The sequence below is a fragment of the Neofelis nebulosa genome, chromosome 7 (genome assembly GCF_028018385.1).
Source record: "Neofelis nebulosa isolate mNeoNeb1 chromosome 7, mNeoNeb1.pri, whole genome shotgun sequence".
In the NCBI taxonomy this organism is placed as follows: Eukaryota; Metazoa; Chordata; class Mammalia; order Carnivora; family Felidae; genus Neofelis; species Neofelis nebulosa.
In genome coordinates, this window is record NC_080788.1 from 101,161,650 (window position 1) to 101,178,171 (window position 16,522).

The following is a 16,522-nucleotide window of genomic DNA, read 5'->3' on the forward strand; positions in this document are numbered from 1 at the left end:
TGCAGTTCATTATAACTACCAAAGAGGGGGGCCTGGATGGCTCAATCACTTAAGCTGCTCACTCTTGATTTTGGCTCAGGTCCTGATCTAGATTCATGAGTTCGAGCCCCACATCTGGCTCCACACGATCTTCTTGGGATTCTCTCTCCCCCTCTCTCTCTGCCCCTCCCCTGCTCATGTTCTCTCTCTCTCTCTCTCTCTCTCTCTGAAATAAATTTAAAATATATATATATATATATTTATTTAAAAAAAAAAAACTACCACAGAATATTTCCACTTACACGAAGCTATATTTGGATTTCAATGCAACAATACTTCCAGGCATTAAAACATCATTTCATGAATATTATTCTATTCTACCTTTAATAAGTAGTTACTCATAAATCACCCTCAATGAGTATGTCCAAGGAAATGGGAAAAGATAGAGCACATCTAAATAAAATTTAGCGTATCTGTGGATGAAAACTTAATAAATTTTATGTATGAATTATATAATATATTAAAGTAAGAAACATACCAGCAGAGGTGCTTCCATTGTCTTAATAAATCGATGAATGTTTAGTGTAGCCAGTGGCTGTTCCATCAGTGTTCTTCTACATTGCTGGGTCAAATCCAAGACTTGTTTACAATGAAAAAAGTAGAAATGTGCATTTTCTATGGCCTCAGTGCTGCAAATTAAAAATTAGGGACACAAGACAACACATGAAGAAGTTCAACGTATGATCTTTCTACCATCCAGAAAGACATAGTTCCAAGTATCTTTGCCTTTAAGTCTCATGCTATTGAATTACCTTTTTAGTAAAAATGTAAAACAGTAAAACAAAATAAAATGGACCTAAGCGAAAAAGAAGGTACAGTTTTTGAGTTGTATAAGCAACTTTTTTCCCTGAGCTCTTTAATATGGTAGTTTCTAAATTAGATTACAGGCAGGTCTACACAATTTTTTTTTTTTTTTAATAAAAGACTGTCACCTTGAGGACAAGGAGATTATCTTCAAATGTAGTTGCTTTTCTAGAACTATGCTAAATAAAGCCTTGTAACACAAATTTTCTAGGTTTAATTTAAACTCAAATCTGTTTTGAATAAACTTCAGCCAAAACATGCCTTAAGATAGAAACCATGTGACAGTTTGTGGGAGTTTGTGAGTTTGTATCTGAAATATTACAAAACTCAGCAAATATGGCTTATAATTTGAGTTCTGGCATCCTGTCAATATGACAATTCAAAGGTAAACTTATAGTGGGTAAGTAAGGTTTGCCAAAATTAAAATAACATTTTAAAAATCTCCATATGGCATTAGTAGGGTTTGGTAAAAACTGTAAATTTTTATTTTTAAAATGTTATTTCAATTCTTGATACATGCTTAAACTGAGATCTGAGGTTCACTGATTTCAAATTTGATGATAAACCAATTTCTAATAGATTTACTGATTAAAGAAATGATCACTCAAGGATTACTTAATGTGTACTAAATACAAAAGACTCATGAATAAGATAATTCAAATACTTGAGGGGCTTAGAATAAAGTGAATATATTTAGTTTTTTTAATGTAGTTTATAAGTGCTATAACATGCAAAGTGTTATGAGAAACAGAAATATTTCATTCTGCTTCAAGTCAGGGAGAAGAAAGAAAGGGAGAGGAAGATCACAGAGATTAAAAACAGTAAAGAAAAGAATGACTTCTCCAAGAAGATAAGACAAATGGGTACTTTAGACAAAGGAAATATATAGCTAAGACCCAATCAAAGTATGTAATTTTTTAAGGAGAACCCTAAATATACTGAAAGTAAAGTGCTGAAAGCAGGAGGACCCAGCTGAGGTTGGACCTCGTATCATAACCTCTGAAATAATAAAATAATACTGGAAAATTACTGAATCAGAGATCATGGGTTGTAGGTAACCAAAAAGGTAGTGGGGGGGGGCTACTTATTGGAAGTGTAGAAGTATATACTACAGGATACAAGGAAAATTCAAGTAAGTGGATCAGAGAATGAACATATAAATCTGAATAGCAAGAGTTCAAGGGACCTTCATTTTGCCATTAATACCTTTCAGCTCCCAACTCTCTCTATAATGACAACTCTCTCGGGGCGCCTAGGTGGCTCAGTCAGTTAAGCACCGACTTTGGCTCAAGTCATGATCTCACAGTTCATGAGTTTGAGCCCTGCATCAGGCTCTGTGCTGACAGCTCACAGCCTGGAGCCTGTTTCGGATTCTGTCTCTCTCTCTCTCTCTCTCTCTCTCTGCTCCTCCCCTGCTCATGCTCTTCCTCTCTCTCCTTCCAAAATAAACATTAAAATATATATACATATATATGTATATATATATATATATATGTGTATACACACACACACACACACACACACACACGACAATTCTCTCTGCTTTACTTCTACATGGGCAAAACATTCCTATAAGCAAGAGAGCCAAAACACTGTATAGTTTAGTTTCTCCATGCTCAATTCCAAGTTCCTGAGAGGGGACCTAATTTGCTCAGATAAGCCAGTGGGCTGGCTGACCATGGATCAGATGGCCATCTCTGATTTAACTGACAGTGATAAATGGGGTGAGGGTGTAACATGTTTCTTGGTCTATACACAGATTCTTAAAGAAGGGAGCACGGGGAGGTAACAGAAACCCCTGGTGTTCCTATGGTATCTACCTCTTATACTACCTATCATGTACACCTCCCTTAACCAACATATAATTTCAAACAAATTCAGGCGCAATGTGCTATAACAACTAATATACTAGACTTATCCAGTGTTACAGCCCCAGCAACTAGAATAGTGCCTACCACACAGAAGGCATTCAATAAATATTTGTTGAGTAAAAGAATGAACAAAGGAAAAAATGCATTCACCTCTCCTCTACTAAGAGACAACCCAAAGTCATAGCCAACTTCTTCATCTAGAAGTCATGCCATATGACTATTGTACTCTGAATCCACAGTACCTTCCTGTCATATCAGGTCTAGGTATGATCACTCACCATCTTGCTATCCACGAAAAAATGAGTATTCAAACATCTCCAATGCATCATACACTCAAAAGTATACAAAAGAAAAAAAAAAAGAATAACTGGATATCTTAAAATTCTCATTTTAAAAATAAGGGAAAGCAAAAACCCCTCCAGAACATTACCATGTTTAGCCATAGATCAGAAAATATACTACGTATATAGTATATCTTGCTGAACAGAATTTGTAAGATAAAATGACAGAACCTATATACATAATAAATAAATAACTTAATTTAAATTGCTAATAAACACCCCTCTATGTTTTAGGCATGTCACCTTTATTTACAACTATAAAGTTGAAAATAATAAATAAAGAAGCTAGTGACACACACAAAAAAGTATAAACAATTAAACCTCAGAAAAACTGTGGAGCTAGGATAGAACCGCCACGAGATGAGAATAAGAAGGCTTCCCCCAGTCTACACTGGGAGTAGCAAACCAGCTGCTCATTGTTATCTCAAGACTCCATGACTTAGGGCAAAGCTCTGTGGTACCGTCAACACAAGTCTCAAATTGTTAAAAATATTAATTTTTATACAAACAGTAAACATGCATCATAGTTTTATTTAACTCGTTAATAAGGGAACCAGCAGAATGACAGTTCACGAACAGATTAATGTAAAAAGGAATACGAGCTAACTTTGTACAGAGTGGTAAAAACAGAACTTCTCTTCTCAGGAACTTAATTCTCTGCCTACCCACTCCTCTCAAAAAACCATTTCACTTAATCTGCTTTCTATGCTCTAACCTCTAAATTTACAAAGTTGTAAAATGTCTGGGGTTTAATTAATTGCGTATAGTATACCAAACAGTCACTGTTTTCTGAGAGGTTAGCAAGAGGGCTCATTAAAAACTCTTGCATGGTGTAAGTCACAGAATCACCATTTTGCTTTGCTTTGGGTTAATTTTCCTGACAAGCATTTTAAAGCCACATCTTTAAAATACATGGCTATTCCTTGTATCTGTAAGTACTAAAGAAAAGAAAAACTCCAACCCTAGGTTGCCCAGGCAAAAAGTCAAAAGAAGGTCTCAACCTAAAATTGTAAGCTAGAAACTAGACATGAAAAATAAACATTTAAAACGTTCTTCTCAAAAACTGTACTTAAATATATTTAAGACTATTCTGACAAAATAACTTACAGAACTCTCAGAAAGAACTTCTGGAGCTTAGTTATGAAAGCTGTTATTTTATCACCTATCTGATCACTGTGGGAGATGTAATCCTAAAATACACTTGGCCACTCATGGGATCACATCTTGTGGCTTATCCATTTTGACTTTGTTCACCTTAGCCTAATATTACCTCTGTATATTTAAAATCATTTTCAGACTGTAGAACAGCAGACAATAGTAATGAAGGGGATTTCTGGTTTCATTTATATATTCACATCTGCTTACAATTCCTTTCGAGTAAGTCCACAATGTGAGTCTGATGGAGATGTTGAGTAAGTAATGTAAAAGAAGCAAACTTAAAATTGTTCACATATGCCTCTTGTACTTACCCAATACTTTCCAAAAGGACAATTTCCGTGGTCAGGACAAACTGGTACGTGGTCCCATACACAAAAGCAGCTTCCATGACCGCTCTATGCTCTGAAGAAGAGATAAGGGAGTTGGGAGACATGAGGAGCCAGTTTGTGTGACTCTCTTCTCAATATTGCCCTACAGCCTTTTAGGCTCTATTATAAAGAAAAATCCCTTGTAGAGATCCCAGTTGGGGAAATGCAGGCAGTTAAAGCAGTTATGAAAAGTCTATTCTATTCAAGGAAAGAGAAGAGTTAAGAGGGAATAAAAGTGAGTTATACTTGAGAATATAACATATGACAAATCTGTACAGTTTTTTCCTTGTAGTGGGGGAGAGACTATGCATCTACCATCCGATTTTTATATATTTTAGATGTGTACATGCCTGCTTATTGTTTCTGGCTTGGTTATCTTTTAATCAAACTTATATATAGCTCAAAAATAAACAATTCCACAAAGCATATAAAGAAAAACAACAATTTCTCCCCATTTTCAATTCCCAAGAGACACCTGCTTTCAATTCTCTCTCTGTTTCTTTTGGTATTTACCTCCAAGTCTTTAAATGACATTCTCACACTCTTATTTCCTGATTTTGTTAAGTGTTATTGCTATTACCTATTGACTTCCCACTTTGGCAGATGACAAATTAGCTCTTTCCCAAAACCTCGCTTTACAAACATACATATTTCTATCCCCTCGATCATCCCAATATAGTTCTAATTTTTATTAGCTCAAATATCAGTATTTACATGGTTGTAACTCAGCAAATATTATTTACAAGTGAGACATAGGGTGTAAAATGAACATTTCTCTTTTCTCTACCAACTACCTTTTCCACTGGCTATAACTTTTTTAATTTCTACTTAAATTTCTTTCTAAATTCTTCCACAACTGGCTAATGCTCTCAATACTCCAAACAGATCTGGCACACTATTGGCCTCCTCATCCTGGAGACATTTCTGCACAGCCTTCTGGTTTGCTGCAATGTAGACTATCCTGGGAACTCACTTCGTCATCATCCTAGGAATTCTCTTACTCTTTCTCTTGTGTTGGGTCCTTTGGCCTGTTACCCATATCTTCTTTCTTTTTTTTAAATATGATTTATTGCCAAATTGGCTAACATACAGTGTGTACAGTGTGCTCTTGGTTTTGGGGGCAGAGTCCCATGGCTCACCGCCTACATGCAACACCCACTGCTCATCCCAAGTGCCCTCCTCAATGCCCATCACCCATTTTCCCCTCCCCCACCCCCCATCAACCTCCAGTTTGTTCTCTATATTTCAGAGTCTCTTACGATTTGCCTCCCTCCCTCTCTGTTTATAACTATTTTTTCCCCTTCCCTTCCCCCATGGTCTTCTGTTAAGTTTCTCAAGTTCCACATATGAGTGAAAACATATGATATTTATCTTTCTCTGACTTATTTCACTTAGCATAATACCTTCCAGTTCCATCCACGTTGCTGCAAATGGCCAGACTTCATTCTTTCTCATTGCCAAGTAGTATTCCATTGTGTGTATGTATGTATATATACATATACGTGTATATATACATATACATGTGTATATATATATGTATATGTGTATATATATAAATCACATCTTCTTTATCCATTCATCAGTTGATGGACATTTGGGCTCTTTCCATAATTTGGCTATGGTTGAAAGTGCTGCTATAAATACAGGGGTACATGTGCCCCTATGAATCAGCACTCCTGTATCCTTTGGATAAATTCCTAGTAGTGCTATTCCTGGGTCATAGGGTAGTTCTATTTTTAATTTTTTGAGGAATCTCCATACTGTTTTCCAGATTGGCTGCACCAGTTTGCATTCCCACCAACAGTGCAAGAGGGTTCCTGTTTCTCCACATCCTCGCCAGCGTCTGTTGTTTCCTGAGTTGCTAATTTTAACCACTCTGACTAGTGTGAGCTGGTTATCTCAGTGGGGTTTTGATTTGTATTTCCCTAACGATGAGTGAGGTTGAGCATCTTTTCATGTGCCTGTTGGCCATCTGGATATCTTCTTTGGAAAAGTGTGTCTATTCATGTCTTCTGCCCATTTCTTCACTGGATTATTTGTTTTTCAGGTGCTGAGTTTGGTTAAGTTCTTTATAGATTTTTTTTATACTAACCCTTTATATGATATGTCATTTGCAAATATCTTTTCCCATTCCATCTGTTGCCGTTTAGTTTTGTTGACTGTTTCCTTTGCAGTGCAGAAGTTTATCTTGATGAGGTCCCAGTAGTTCATTTTTCCTTTCAATTCCCTTGCCTTTGGAGATGTATCGAGTAAGAAATTGCTGTGGCTGAGATCAAAGAGGTTGTTGCTTGCTTTCTCCTCTGGGGTTCTGATGGTTTCCTGTCTCACATTTAGGTCCTTCATCCATTTTGAGTTTATTTTTGTGTATGGTGTAAGAAAGTGGTCCAGTTTCATACTTCTGCATGTTGCTGTCCATTTCTCCCAGCACCATTTACTAAAGTGACTGTCTTTTTTCCATTGGATACTCTTTCCTGCTTTGTCAAAGATTAGCTGGCCATACATTTATGGATCCATTTCTAGGTTCTCTATTCTATTCCATTGATCTATGTGTCTGTTTTTGTGCCAATACCATACTGTCTTGATGATTACAGCTTTGTAGTAGAGGCTAAAGTCCAGGATTGTGATGCCTCCCACTTTGGTTTTCTTTTTTCAAGATTACTTTGGCTATTTGGGGTCTTTTGTGGTTCCATACAAATTTTAGGATTGTTTGTTCTAGCTTTGAGAAGGCTGCTGGTGCAATTTTGATTGGGATTGCATTGAATGTGTATATTGCTTTGGGTAGTACTTACATTTTAACAATACTTATCCTTCCAATCCATGAGCATGGAATGTTTTTTCATTTCTTTGTGTCTTCTTCAATTTCCTTCATAAGCTTTCTATAGTTTCCAGCACATAGATCTTTTAAATCTTTGGTTATGTTTATTCCTAGGTATTTTATGATTCTTGGTGCAATTGTCAATGGGCCAGTTTCTTTATTTCTCTTTCTGTTGCTTCATTATTGGTGCATAGAAATGCAACCGATTTCTGTACATTGATTTTGTACCCTGCAACTTTGCTGAATTCATGTATCAGTTCTAGCAGCCTGATGGTGGAGTCTTTCAGATTTTCAGGTAGAATATCATGTTGTCTGCGAAAAGTGAAAGTTTGACTTCTTCTCTGCCGATTTTGATGTCTTTTATTTCATTTTGTTGTCTGATTGCTGATGCTAGGACATCCAACACTATGTTAAACAACAGTGGTGAGAGTGACATCCCTGTCATGTTCCTGATCTCAGGGGGAAAGCTCTCAGTTTTTCCCCATTGAGGATGATATTAGCTGTGGGCTTTTCACATATGTCTTCTATGATGTTTAGGTATGTTCCTTCTATCCCGACTTTCTTGAGGGTTTTTATTAAGAAAGGATGCTGTATTTTGTCAAATACTTACTCTGCATCTATTGACAGGATCACATGGCTCTTACCCTTTCTTTTATTAATGTGATGTATCACATTGATTTGTGAATATTGAACCAGCCCTGCAGCCCAGGAATGAATCCCACTTGATCATGGTGAATAATTCTTTTTATATGCTGTTGAATTCAATTTGCTAGTATCTTGTTGAGAATTTTTGCATCCATGCTCGTCAGGGATATTGGCCTGTAATTCTCCTTTTTAGTGGGGTCTCTGTCTGGTTTGGGAATCAAGGTAATGCTGGCTTCACAGAATGAGCCTGGAAGCTTTCCTTCCATTTCTATTTTTTTGGAACAGATTGAGAAGAATAGATATTAACTTTGCTTTAAATGTCTGGTAGAATTACCCCTGGGAAGCCATCTGTCCTGGGACTCCTGGAGATTTTTGATAACTGATTCAATTTCTTCACTAGTTATGGGTCTGTTACCCACATCTTCTTAACTGTTTTGCTCCCTTGCTCCCATTCTCTACCACCTTCCTGTGAGAGGATATAGGAAATACACGTTTTGCGAACTTACACTTCTGAAAGTGTCCTTATTCTATACTGTAACTAACTGTAGTTGTCTGCATATTGAATTCTAGGTTCAAGTAATTTCCCCTAAGAATTTCGATAGCATTGCTCCATTTTCTTCAGTTTCTAGGGCTGCAACTAAGAGGACAAATGCCATTCTGATGCTTGATCCTTTAAATGTATACACTCTTTCATTATTTCTGGAACATTTTAGAACAGTGTTAGTTCCCAATATTCTGAAACTGCATAATAAGATGCTTTGGTGTGGCAAAGCATTCATCCATTCATCCATTACGCTGGGATTCAGTGAGCCCTTTCAGTTTGGAAGCTCAAATCCTTCAGTTCTGGGAAATATTTTCAAAGCATTTATTTGAAATATTTCTTCCTTTTCATTTCATTTTATTTTCCCTTTTTTCCTCACTGCCATTTCCAGGCAGTCATCTTCTTCTTCCCCGTGGATCTTCTACCATTTTAGTCAATTATCATCAGAGTATTCCCCTCACCATTCTGCCTTTGAGTGGTAGATGACCACCCCAGCCAGAGACAACTCCCCTCATTACACACACACACACACACACACAATTGGCTTCTGTCACACTGTTACTCTCTCCAATACTACTCCCATTATAATCCTTAGTGATTTTATTATCCCCATAGATGATCCTTGCAAAATCCTAGCCTCTCAGTCTTTGGTCTTCTCTAGACACTTCAGTGATCTCTCTTCAAATCTACTTTAACCACTCACTGCTATGATCCTACTCCAGGCCTTGTAATAACCCAATCACTGCAAACCCCTCCAAAATCTCAGTGTCTAGCATCCCCAGCACTACCTCTTCTCTCCATAAATACACACACCCCTCCATCTCAAAGTTACTCTGTCTAGTACATAATCCTCCAGGAACTACAGTCTTACCATTTTCACTGTCCTTCACTCCTTCAAGTCTTCTCTTCCCTCTTAACCCAGCTTACATTCCATGGTCAGTCTTTATATAATCACTCCCCTGCCTGTCTGGCTAAAACACAATCCAGGTTAAATCAGCCACTCTGCCTATTCTGTACTTACACCTATAAAAGTAAACATGGCTGGAGGGGGCAAAAAACAAAAAACCTGTTAGCATCACCATAATACTGATCTCACTTTAGATTACTGATATCAACTCTTATTGCTGCCTAGCAACCATTCTTTATTTTCAGGCCTTCTAAAACAACTATTTAATCTCTTCTCTCCTCAAGCTATCTGATGATTTTATTTCTAGTTCACTGAGAAAACACAGCCAATTAAAAAAGCAAAACCAAAGAAACTTCCATAAGCATTATATTTATCTACCCACTTAAAATTGAGGCCCATATTCTTTGTCTTCCCTCCTTTTACCACAGATGAATTTTCTGTGCTTCCAACAAAGAACCAACCCTCCCCTCATTCACTAGATTCAATCCCCTCTTGTCTACTCAGAGATGTTGCTTCAGTAATTCTCCCCACTTTTTCCTCCATGCTGTATTTACCCCTTCCTACTGGATCTTTCTTGTCAACATACAAATATGTTTCTTAAGAAATTCTTCACTTGACCCACATACTCTTCCAACCACTGCCCCATTTTTCTAGAAATTTCTTTAATGAGTCTCCATATTCACAGTCTCCAGTTGCTTTCTACCTATTCTCTTATATCCCCATTAGGCATTTACCCTTAGCACTCTACAGAAACTTGTCAAGGTCACCAACAAATTCCATACTGCTAAGAATGGTCAATAGGCAGCTCTTATCTTAAGTAACCCTTCAGCATCATTGACACAACTGTTCCTATCTCTTCCTCAAGATCTTGTCTTTGCTTACAGGGCATCTCTACTACACAGTCCATTCCTTCCCTTTACTGGTTCCTTCTCACTTCAGTGACCTGTAAATGTTGACAGATCTAAACAGTTCAGTCTTCTCTTTTCCATCTAGGATCATTTACTTTGTGATCTCTTCTGGTCTCACAGCTTTATCTCCCAAATGTATAACCCTAGTGTATATCTCTACCATCAAATGCAGATTAGTAATATCCAGCTACCTTGCTGATATCTCTTCTTGGGCATATAAAGGGTATTTCACAAGCATGATGTCCAAAAAGTCTAGAGCTTCCTCTCCAAACTATTTCCAATCTTCCCCACCTCAGTTATCAGCAATTTCACCTTTAAAGTAACTCAGGCTAAAACCCCAGAGCCACCCTTGTCTCTGCTATTTCTCGCTCACTCAGAATCTAATATGTCAGAAAATTCAGTTAGTCCTACATCCAAAATACTGCTAGAATTCAAATTTATTGCCACCTCCACTGCTCACACCCTGGTCCAAGCCACCCACCATCATCTTTCGCCTGCCTTATTGGAATAACTACCTAATTTTCCTTCCTTATTCGACTGTTGCTACTTCCAGTCTATTCCAAACATAGAAGTCAGATTGATCCTGTTAAAATATACATCAGGGAGTTCTGCTTCCACTGTAGCAATGTAAACCCTCTCTAGCTCATCCGTCTCACTGAGGACAAATAAAAACTATGAACAGTAACCTGAAAACCCTGAAATGTAAACAAAAACAGGCTGACTGTAGAGTATTATTTTACAAGTATATTAAATTCAGTGGCATGCTATGTAGCCATCAAGCTTTATGTTGATAAAAATTGTGATTTCCAGGGTGCCTGCGTGGCTTAGTCAGTTGAGCAGCTGACTTTGGCTCAGGTCATTATGTCACAGTTTGTGGGTTCGAGCGCCACATCAGGCTCTCTGCTGTTAGCACAGAACCCACTTTGGATCCTCTGTTTCCCCTCTCTCTGCCCCTCCCTCTTTCTCTCTCTCTCTCTCTCTCTCTCAAAAATAAACATTCTTAAACAGTGATTTACAATAAATGATTTTATTTCCTAGAGCATATGTGATTTTTAAAATATCTTTAACATTTTATATTAACATGATCAAGTTACAACCATTAACAAATAAAAGTCCTGAAAGCATAACTATACTTTGTTCATGTTTATAAACTTCTTTACTACAAAATTATATATTAATGCTCAAGATGATGCTGTCAGAACTATACATTTTTTTTAAATCAGGAAAAAGTCATAAATGGTATATATTAAAAAAGAAAAGCATTTAGTCAACATTTATCAAATACTATAGACTACTATACCAGGTACCATGAGGACTATAAGGAAATAAAAATAGTAATTAACACTTCCAGAGCACTACTATACGCCAGGAAATATTTTAATTATTTGAATTCATTTGGTCCTCACAATAACACTAAAAGGTAGGCACAAGTTATTTTCACCATTTTACTGATTAAAAAGCCTAAAGTTACATTAAGTTGTCCAAGGTCACACTGTAAGTTGTCGGGACAGGGTATCTAACCCAGGCAATCTGGCTCCAGGGGTTTTTCAACCACGATACTATGCTGCTTGTTTAAAGAAAGAAAACATACTAGTAAGGATGCCATTTTAAGTCCTTCAACATTCTCAGAGAAGTGTAGAGGCACAACAAAGATTAAAAGAAAAGCTCAATACCTGGTGTTCCGATGGCTCTTACATATGAGAATGCAATGTTTGCTTTTCCTTTCAGAGAATTTTCTATGTTCTGTAGGTCTTCCAGGGTGGTAATATATTTTACTTCATTAAAAAGAAGAGCACTGAAATAAACAGAGATGTAATTTGTAGAAAAATCTGATATATAGTTATCTAACACATATTTTGAGTAAGTTAAAGAACCTAATCAAAAAAAGAAACTTAAGTCTTTTGAACAAATTATCAGTAGTAAGAACCTAAGCATTTTAATACTGATTTAAAATCACTCTCTCAATCATCTGTCTGTCCCTGTGAACATCAACCAGGAACAGTTGTGAGAAATGGTGCTCATTCTCCACCCAAACCACGTTAATATATTTAAGTTGTATTCACTAACATCCCACTCTGGTCAAAGAATCCCTTACAAATCTCTAAGCCTTGAACACATTTCAGCCCTTTACACATCTAAACTGAAGGTTTCTTTTCAGAGAGTATAAGGCTCTGCATGACCTACTTCTCCCAGCTCCGTACTGTTTTACCATTCCTCAGGTCTACATACTTTTGGCACACCTGAGGGCCTTTGCACACACAATTCTTGTTGCTGAAGACTATTCCCTCTGCCCCTTCTCACATATCTGGTCTCAGTTTAAATATCACTGCCTCAAAGAAACCATCCCTGTTGGTCCTATGTAAGTAGGTCTGTAGCATTTTCTCTTTAACTTACATTATCTGATCCTTCCTAGTTCTTATCACAATTTATAATTGCTTATATATTTATTTACTTGCTTATCCCTGCCTTTCTTATTGAACTGTTTCTTTCTTTCATCAGGACCTTGCATATTTTATCACTATATCCACAATAACTTAGAATAGAACATAGTACACTGTAAGTAAACAATCAATATTTGTTGAATGCATGAAAGAAAAAACAAGGTGGGAATTATTTATTCTCATTCATTTGAAGAAGTGCAAATCCAAAACAGAAAAAGAGCTTACTTACTCAAAAATACATTTATGAAATTGAGGAGCCAGGAACAGAACATAAAACAGGTCTCTTCATTCCTAATTCAATGATCTTTCCACTTGACCATAATTCTTCCAAATCATCTTTTCAGTGTATAGATCAGACTAATTAGTCATATTTCTTCATCCAAAAGAATCTCCTTTTTAAATTTTCCAATTCTGTATAAATTATCCATAACAACTCATTCCACTTAATCCCCGTGTGTGTGTGTGTGTGTGTGTATTTTTGTTAGGCTAAACTTAAAGAATTTTTTTAAATTGTCCCATGTTCATGTACTTAAATAAACTATTTCCAATAGATTAGTCAACCATGGTTTCTTCTTAAGGAAAACATGGTACTTTCTGCTTACACAACAGTTCTCAAACTTTTTGGTCTCAGGATACTTTTGTACCTCTAAAAATCACTGAGCCCCTCAAAGAGCTTTTGTTTATGTAGGTTATATCTATTTATAGTAATTAAATTATAAATTAAATAGAAATTAAAACAGCAATTTAAAAATATTTGTTATTTATTGTAAAAATAATAAACACCACTGCATAGTAACACTTTATTTTAAAATAACTAAATTTTCCAAAACAAAAGAAAAAGTTGGTGATAAGAGTAGCATTGTTTTACATTTTTGCAAATCTCTTTAATATCTGGATTAACATAAGACAGCTGGATTCCCATATCTGCTTTTTCACTCAATCTGTTGTGACATCACACAGTATATCATATAGACTCTGAAAACTGAATTCATAAGAGAATGAAAATGAAAAAGGCAAATAATGTCTTAGTATTATTATAAAACTATTACTTTATGGGTACCCTGAAGTAAGTACCCTAAATTACACTGGCTTACATCTACATTATAGATTTCTTCAATTTTTTAAAAGAAATGTAAAACTTGATATTCTGTAATTGCCAGGGCTCTTTGTTTTATTTTTTTTAATTTTTACAGTTTTTTAAAGTTTATTTATTTATTTTGAGAGATAGAGAGAGAGTGTGAGTGGGGGGAAGGGGCAGAGAGGGAGAATCCCAAGCAGGCTCCACACACTCAGTGCAGAGCCCCTGTGGGGCTCAAATTCACAAAACCGTGAGCCACCCAGGCTTCCCTCTTGTTTTGTTTTTAAAAGAAATATTTACAAGGCATTACTCACTATATGCTAGATATTTTCAAGTTTTCATTTAAATTTAAATCCTCAATGGCATTATTTAAATATTATTTATTACACACACACATACACACACATACACGCACACACACATGAACACACACAAAAAACAGTTTGAGGGATTAAGTAACTTGTGGAGGTCATAGTGACAGTCACTGGTAGAGCTGAGATTCAAACTCAGGTCTTCTGGCACTAAGGCCAAACTGTGCTATTATTGACCACTCATAAATGGGAAACCAGGTGAAAAGGGAGGTATCTAATGAATAGTAAGGGAGTCTTGGTGGCAATTTGGGTTTTTTGCTGCTTATACATTTTAGCTAGCCTGTCCAGAATTACCTTTGAGACATTTCAGTCTGTGGGGAGGTGCCATCTAGTGAACTTAACTGAGCTACCATGTAAACTGTAAGCCTGGAAATTACATCTGCCCATTCACCTTTATTGCTCTAGCAACTCTAATCCATTTGCTTCAAAAACGGTATCTGGGAGTAGAAATCCCCCTAACCTTGCTTCTCAACAAAACTGGCAACTATAAATTAACAAAAGTCAACATCTGGGGGGCACCTACCACATGTCAGGCATAGTACTAAGCACTCCATGGTAATGGTAATTTTATCAGTTTGGGAACTGACCAGCTCTGAACTCCTCTCTTTTGCTTTGGGGATTTCCAGTTTTCTATGTATTCAAGTCCCTCCCACACACACACATCAAAAGTTAATGATGTCATAAACTTGCTCTTCTAGGCTTCCTGCTGCAAGGCATGGCCATAAGACCCAGGATCACTTACCTAACATTCTGGACCAGAAGCCAGTGATGTAAAGTATACGGGACAGTATAGAATTATTTCAAGAGGCAACAGAGCAACAGTCAGCTTTAAACTTTTATTTTTTTTATTTTTTTTTATTTTTGGGACAGAGAGAGACAGAGCATGAACGGGGGAGGGGCAGAGAGAGAGGGAGACACAGAATCGGAAACAGGCTCCAGGCTCCGAGCCATCAGCCCAGAGCCTGACGCGGGGCTCGAACTCACGGACCGCGAGATCGTGACCTGGCTGAAGTCAGACGCTTAACCGACTGCGCCACCCAGGTGCCCCAACAGTCAGCTTTAAATGACAGGGGCGCCTGGGTGGCTCAGTCAGTTAAACATCTGAGTCTTGATTTCGGCTCAGGTCATGATCTCCCAGTTCATGGGATCAAGCCCCACGTCAGGCACTGTGCTGACAGTGCAAAGCCTGCTCAGGATTCTCCCTCTCTCTCTGCCCCTCCCTGCTGGTGCTTTCTTTCTCCCACTCAAAATTAATAAACCTTTTTTAAAAATGTTAAAAGCAGGAATGACAACAGTATCAATGACAGCCCCAGCACAGGTGAGACAGGCTGTGGCATCTGACACTCAGCAGTAATGCGGCAGGTCATCCCCAGACTAGTTGTGTATCATGCTTTGACTATAATTTAGAGCCGTATTAAGTCTGAGTCCAGTTCTCCAGCCCTTCTAGTGAGCCTGAGATTTCCTATGTTCACTCCAAATCCTTTTCTGCTTAAGCCAGTCAGACCCAGATTCAGAGGCTTATAACTAAAAACACTCAGAAATGCACTCAGTCTTGCTTAATTTTCATAGCAACCATCTGAGATCAGTACTATCATTAACTCCATTTTGCAGATAAGGTCATGGGGCTTAGAGAGGTTACCTTGCCTAATGTCCCAAAGCTCATTAAGTAGTCATTATCCATGAGATAATAATAACCAAAACTAATGACATTCATAATCTAATGATCTCCATGATTGTTTCCCAGTGGCTTCCTAACTTTAATAAGTTTTTAGTGTTAATTTCCAGAATATGGGGACATCGAAGGATCTCTAGGATCCATGCATAAGCCTGTGCTCTTTCATTCAAGTCACAAAGAGGAGAAAACTGACAGAAATGGGTAAAAGGAAAAGTCTGTCTTGGCATTTCCTTGTTTAATGATGGGGTAAAACAGCCTGGGGTTGCTCTGACCTGGGCGCTCTCCCTGCTCTAGAAAGGCATTCCTTTTGCTTGGCATTCTTTTCCAGATACCCTCCTATCACAACCATTGGGTACATAAGATATATAACCCAGAACTGAATGGGTGTCAAAAGAAAGAAAGAAAGAAAGAAAGAAAGAAAGAAAGAAAGAAAGAAAGAAAGAAAGAAAGAAAGAGAGAGAGAAACTGAAGAGTCTATTTGACCCTGCTTTTGGAGCAGCAGGCATTCAGCCTTTTTTTTTTGGGAAAAAAAGACTATTTTTACATTATGTTTCTGTCAT

The 16,522-nt window shown here is 37.2% G+C and overlaps 1 protein-coding gene across 5 annotated transcripts in view; it reads right to left on the minus strand.

Moving 5' to 3' along the window:
* The window catches only part of TXNDC16 (thioredoxin domain containing 16), a 136,784-nt gene that overhangs the window by 77,513 nt on the left and 42,749 nt on the right, over positions 1–16,522 (minus strand). For all 5 annotated transcript variants that reach the window (XM_058739056.1, XM_058739054.1, XM_058739055.1 and 2 more), the window contains 3 exons: positions 12,071–12,192; positions 4,525–4,615; positions 518–668 (listed from right to left, as the gene is read on the minus strand). In XM_058739056.1, coding sequence (XP_058595039.1) covers positions 518–668; positions 4,525–4,615; positions 12,071–12,192 — 364 coding nt within the window. The remainder of the gene's footprint in view (positions 1–517; positions 669–4,524; positions 4,616–12,070; positions 12,193–16,522) is intronic.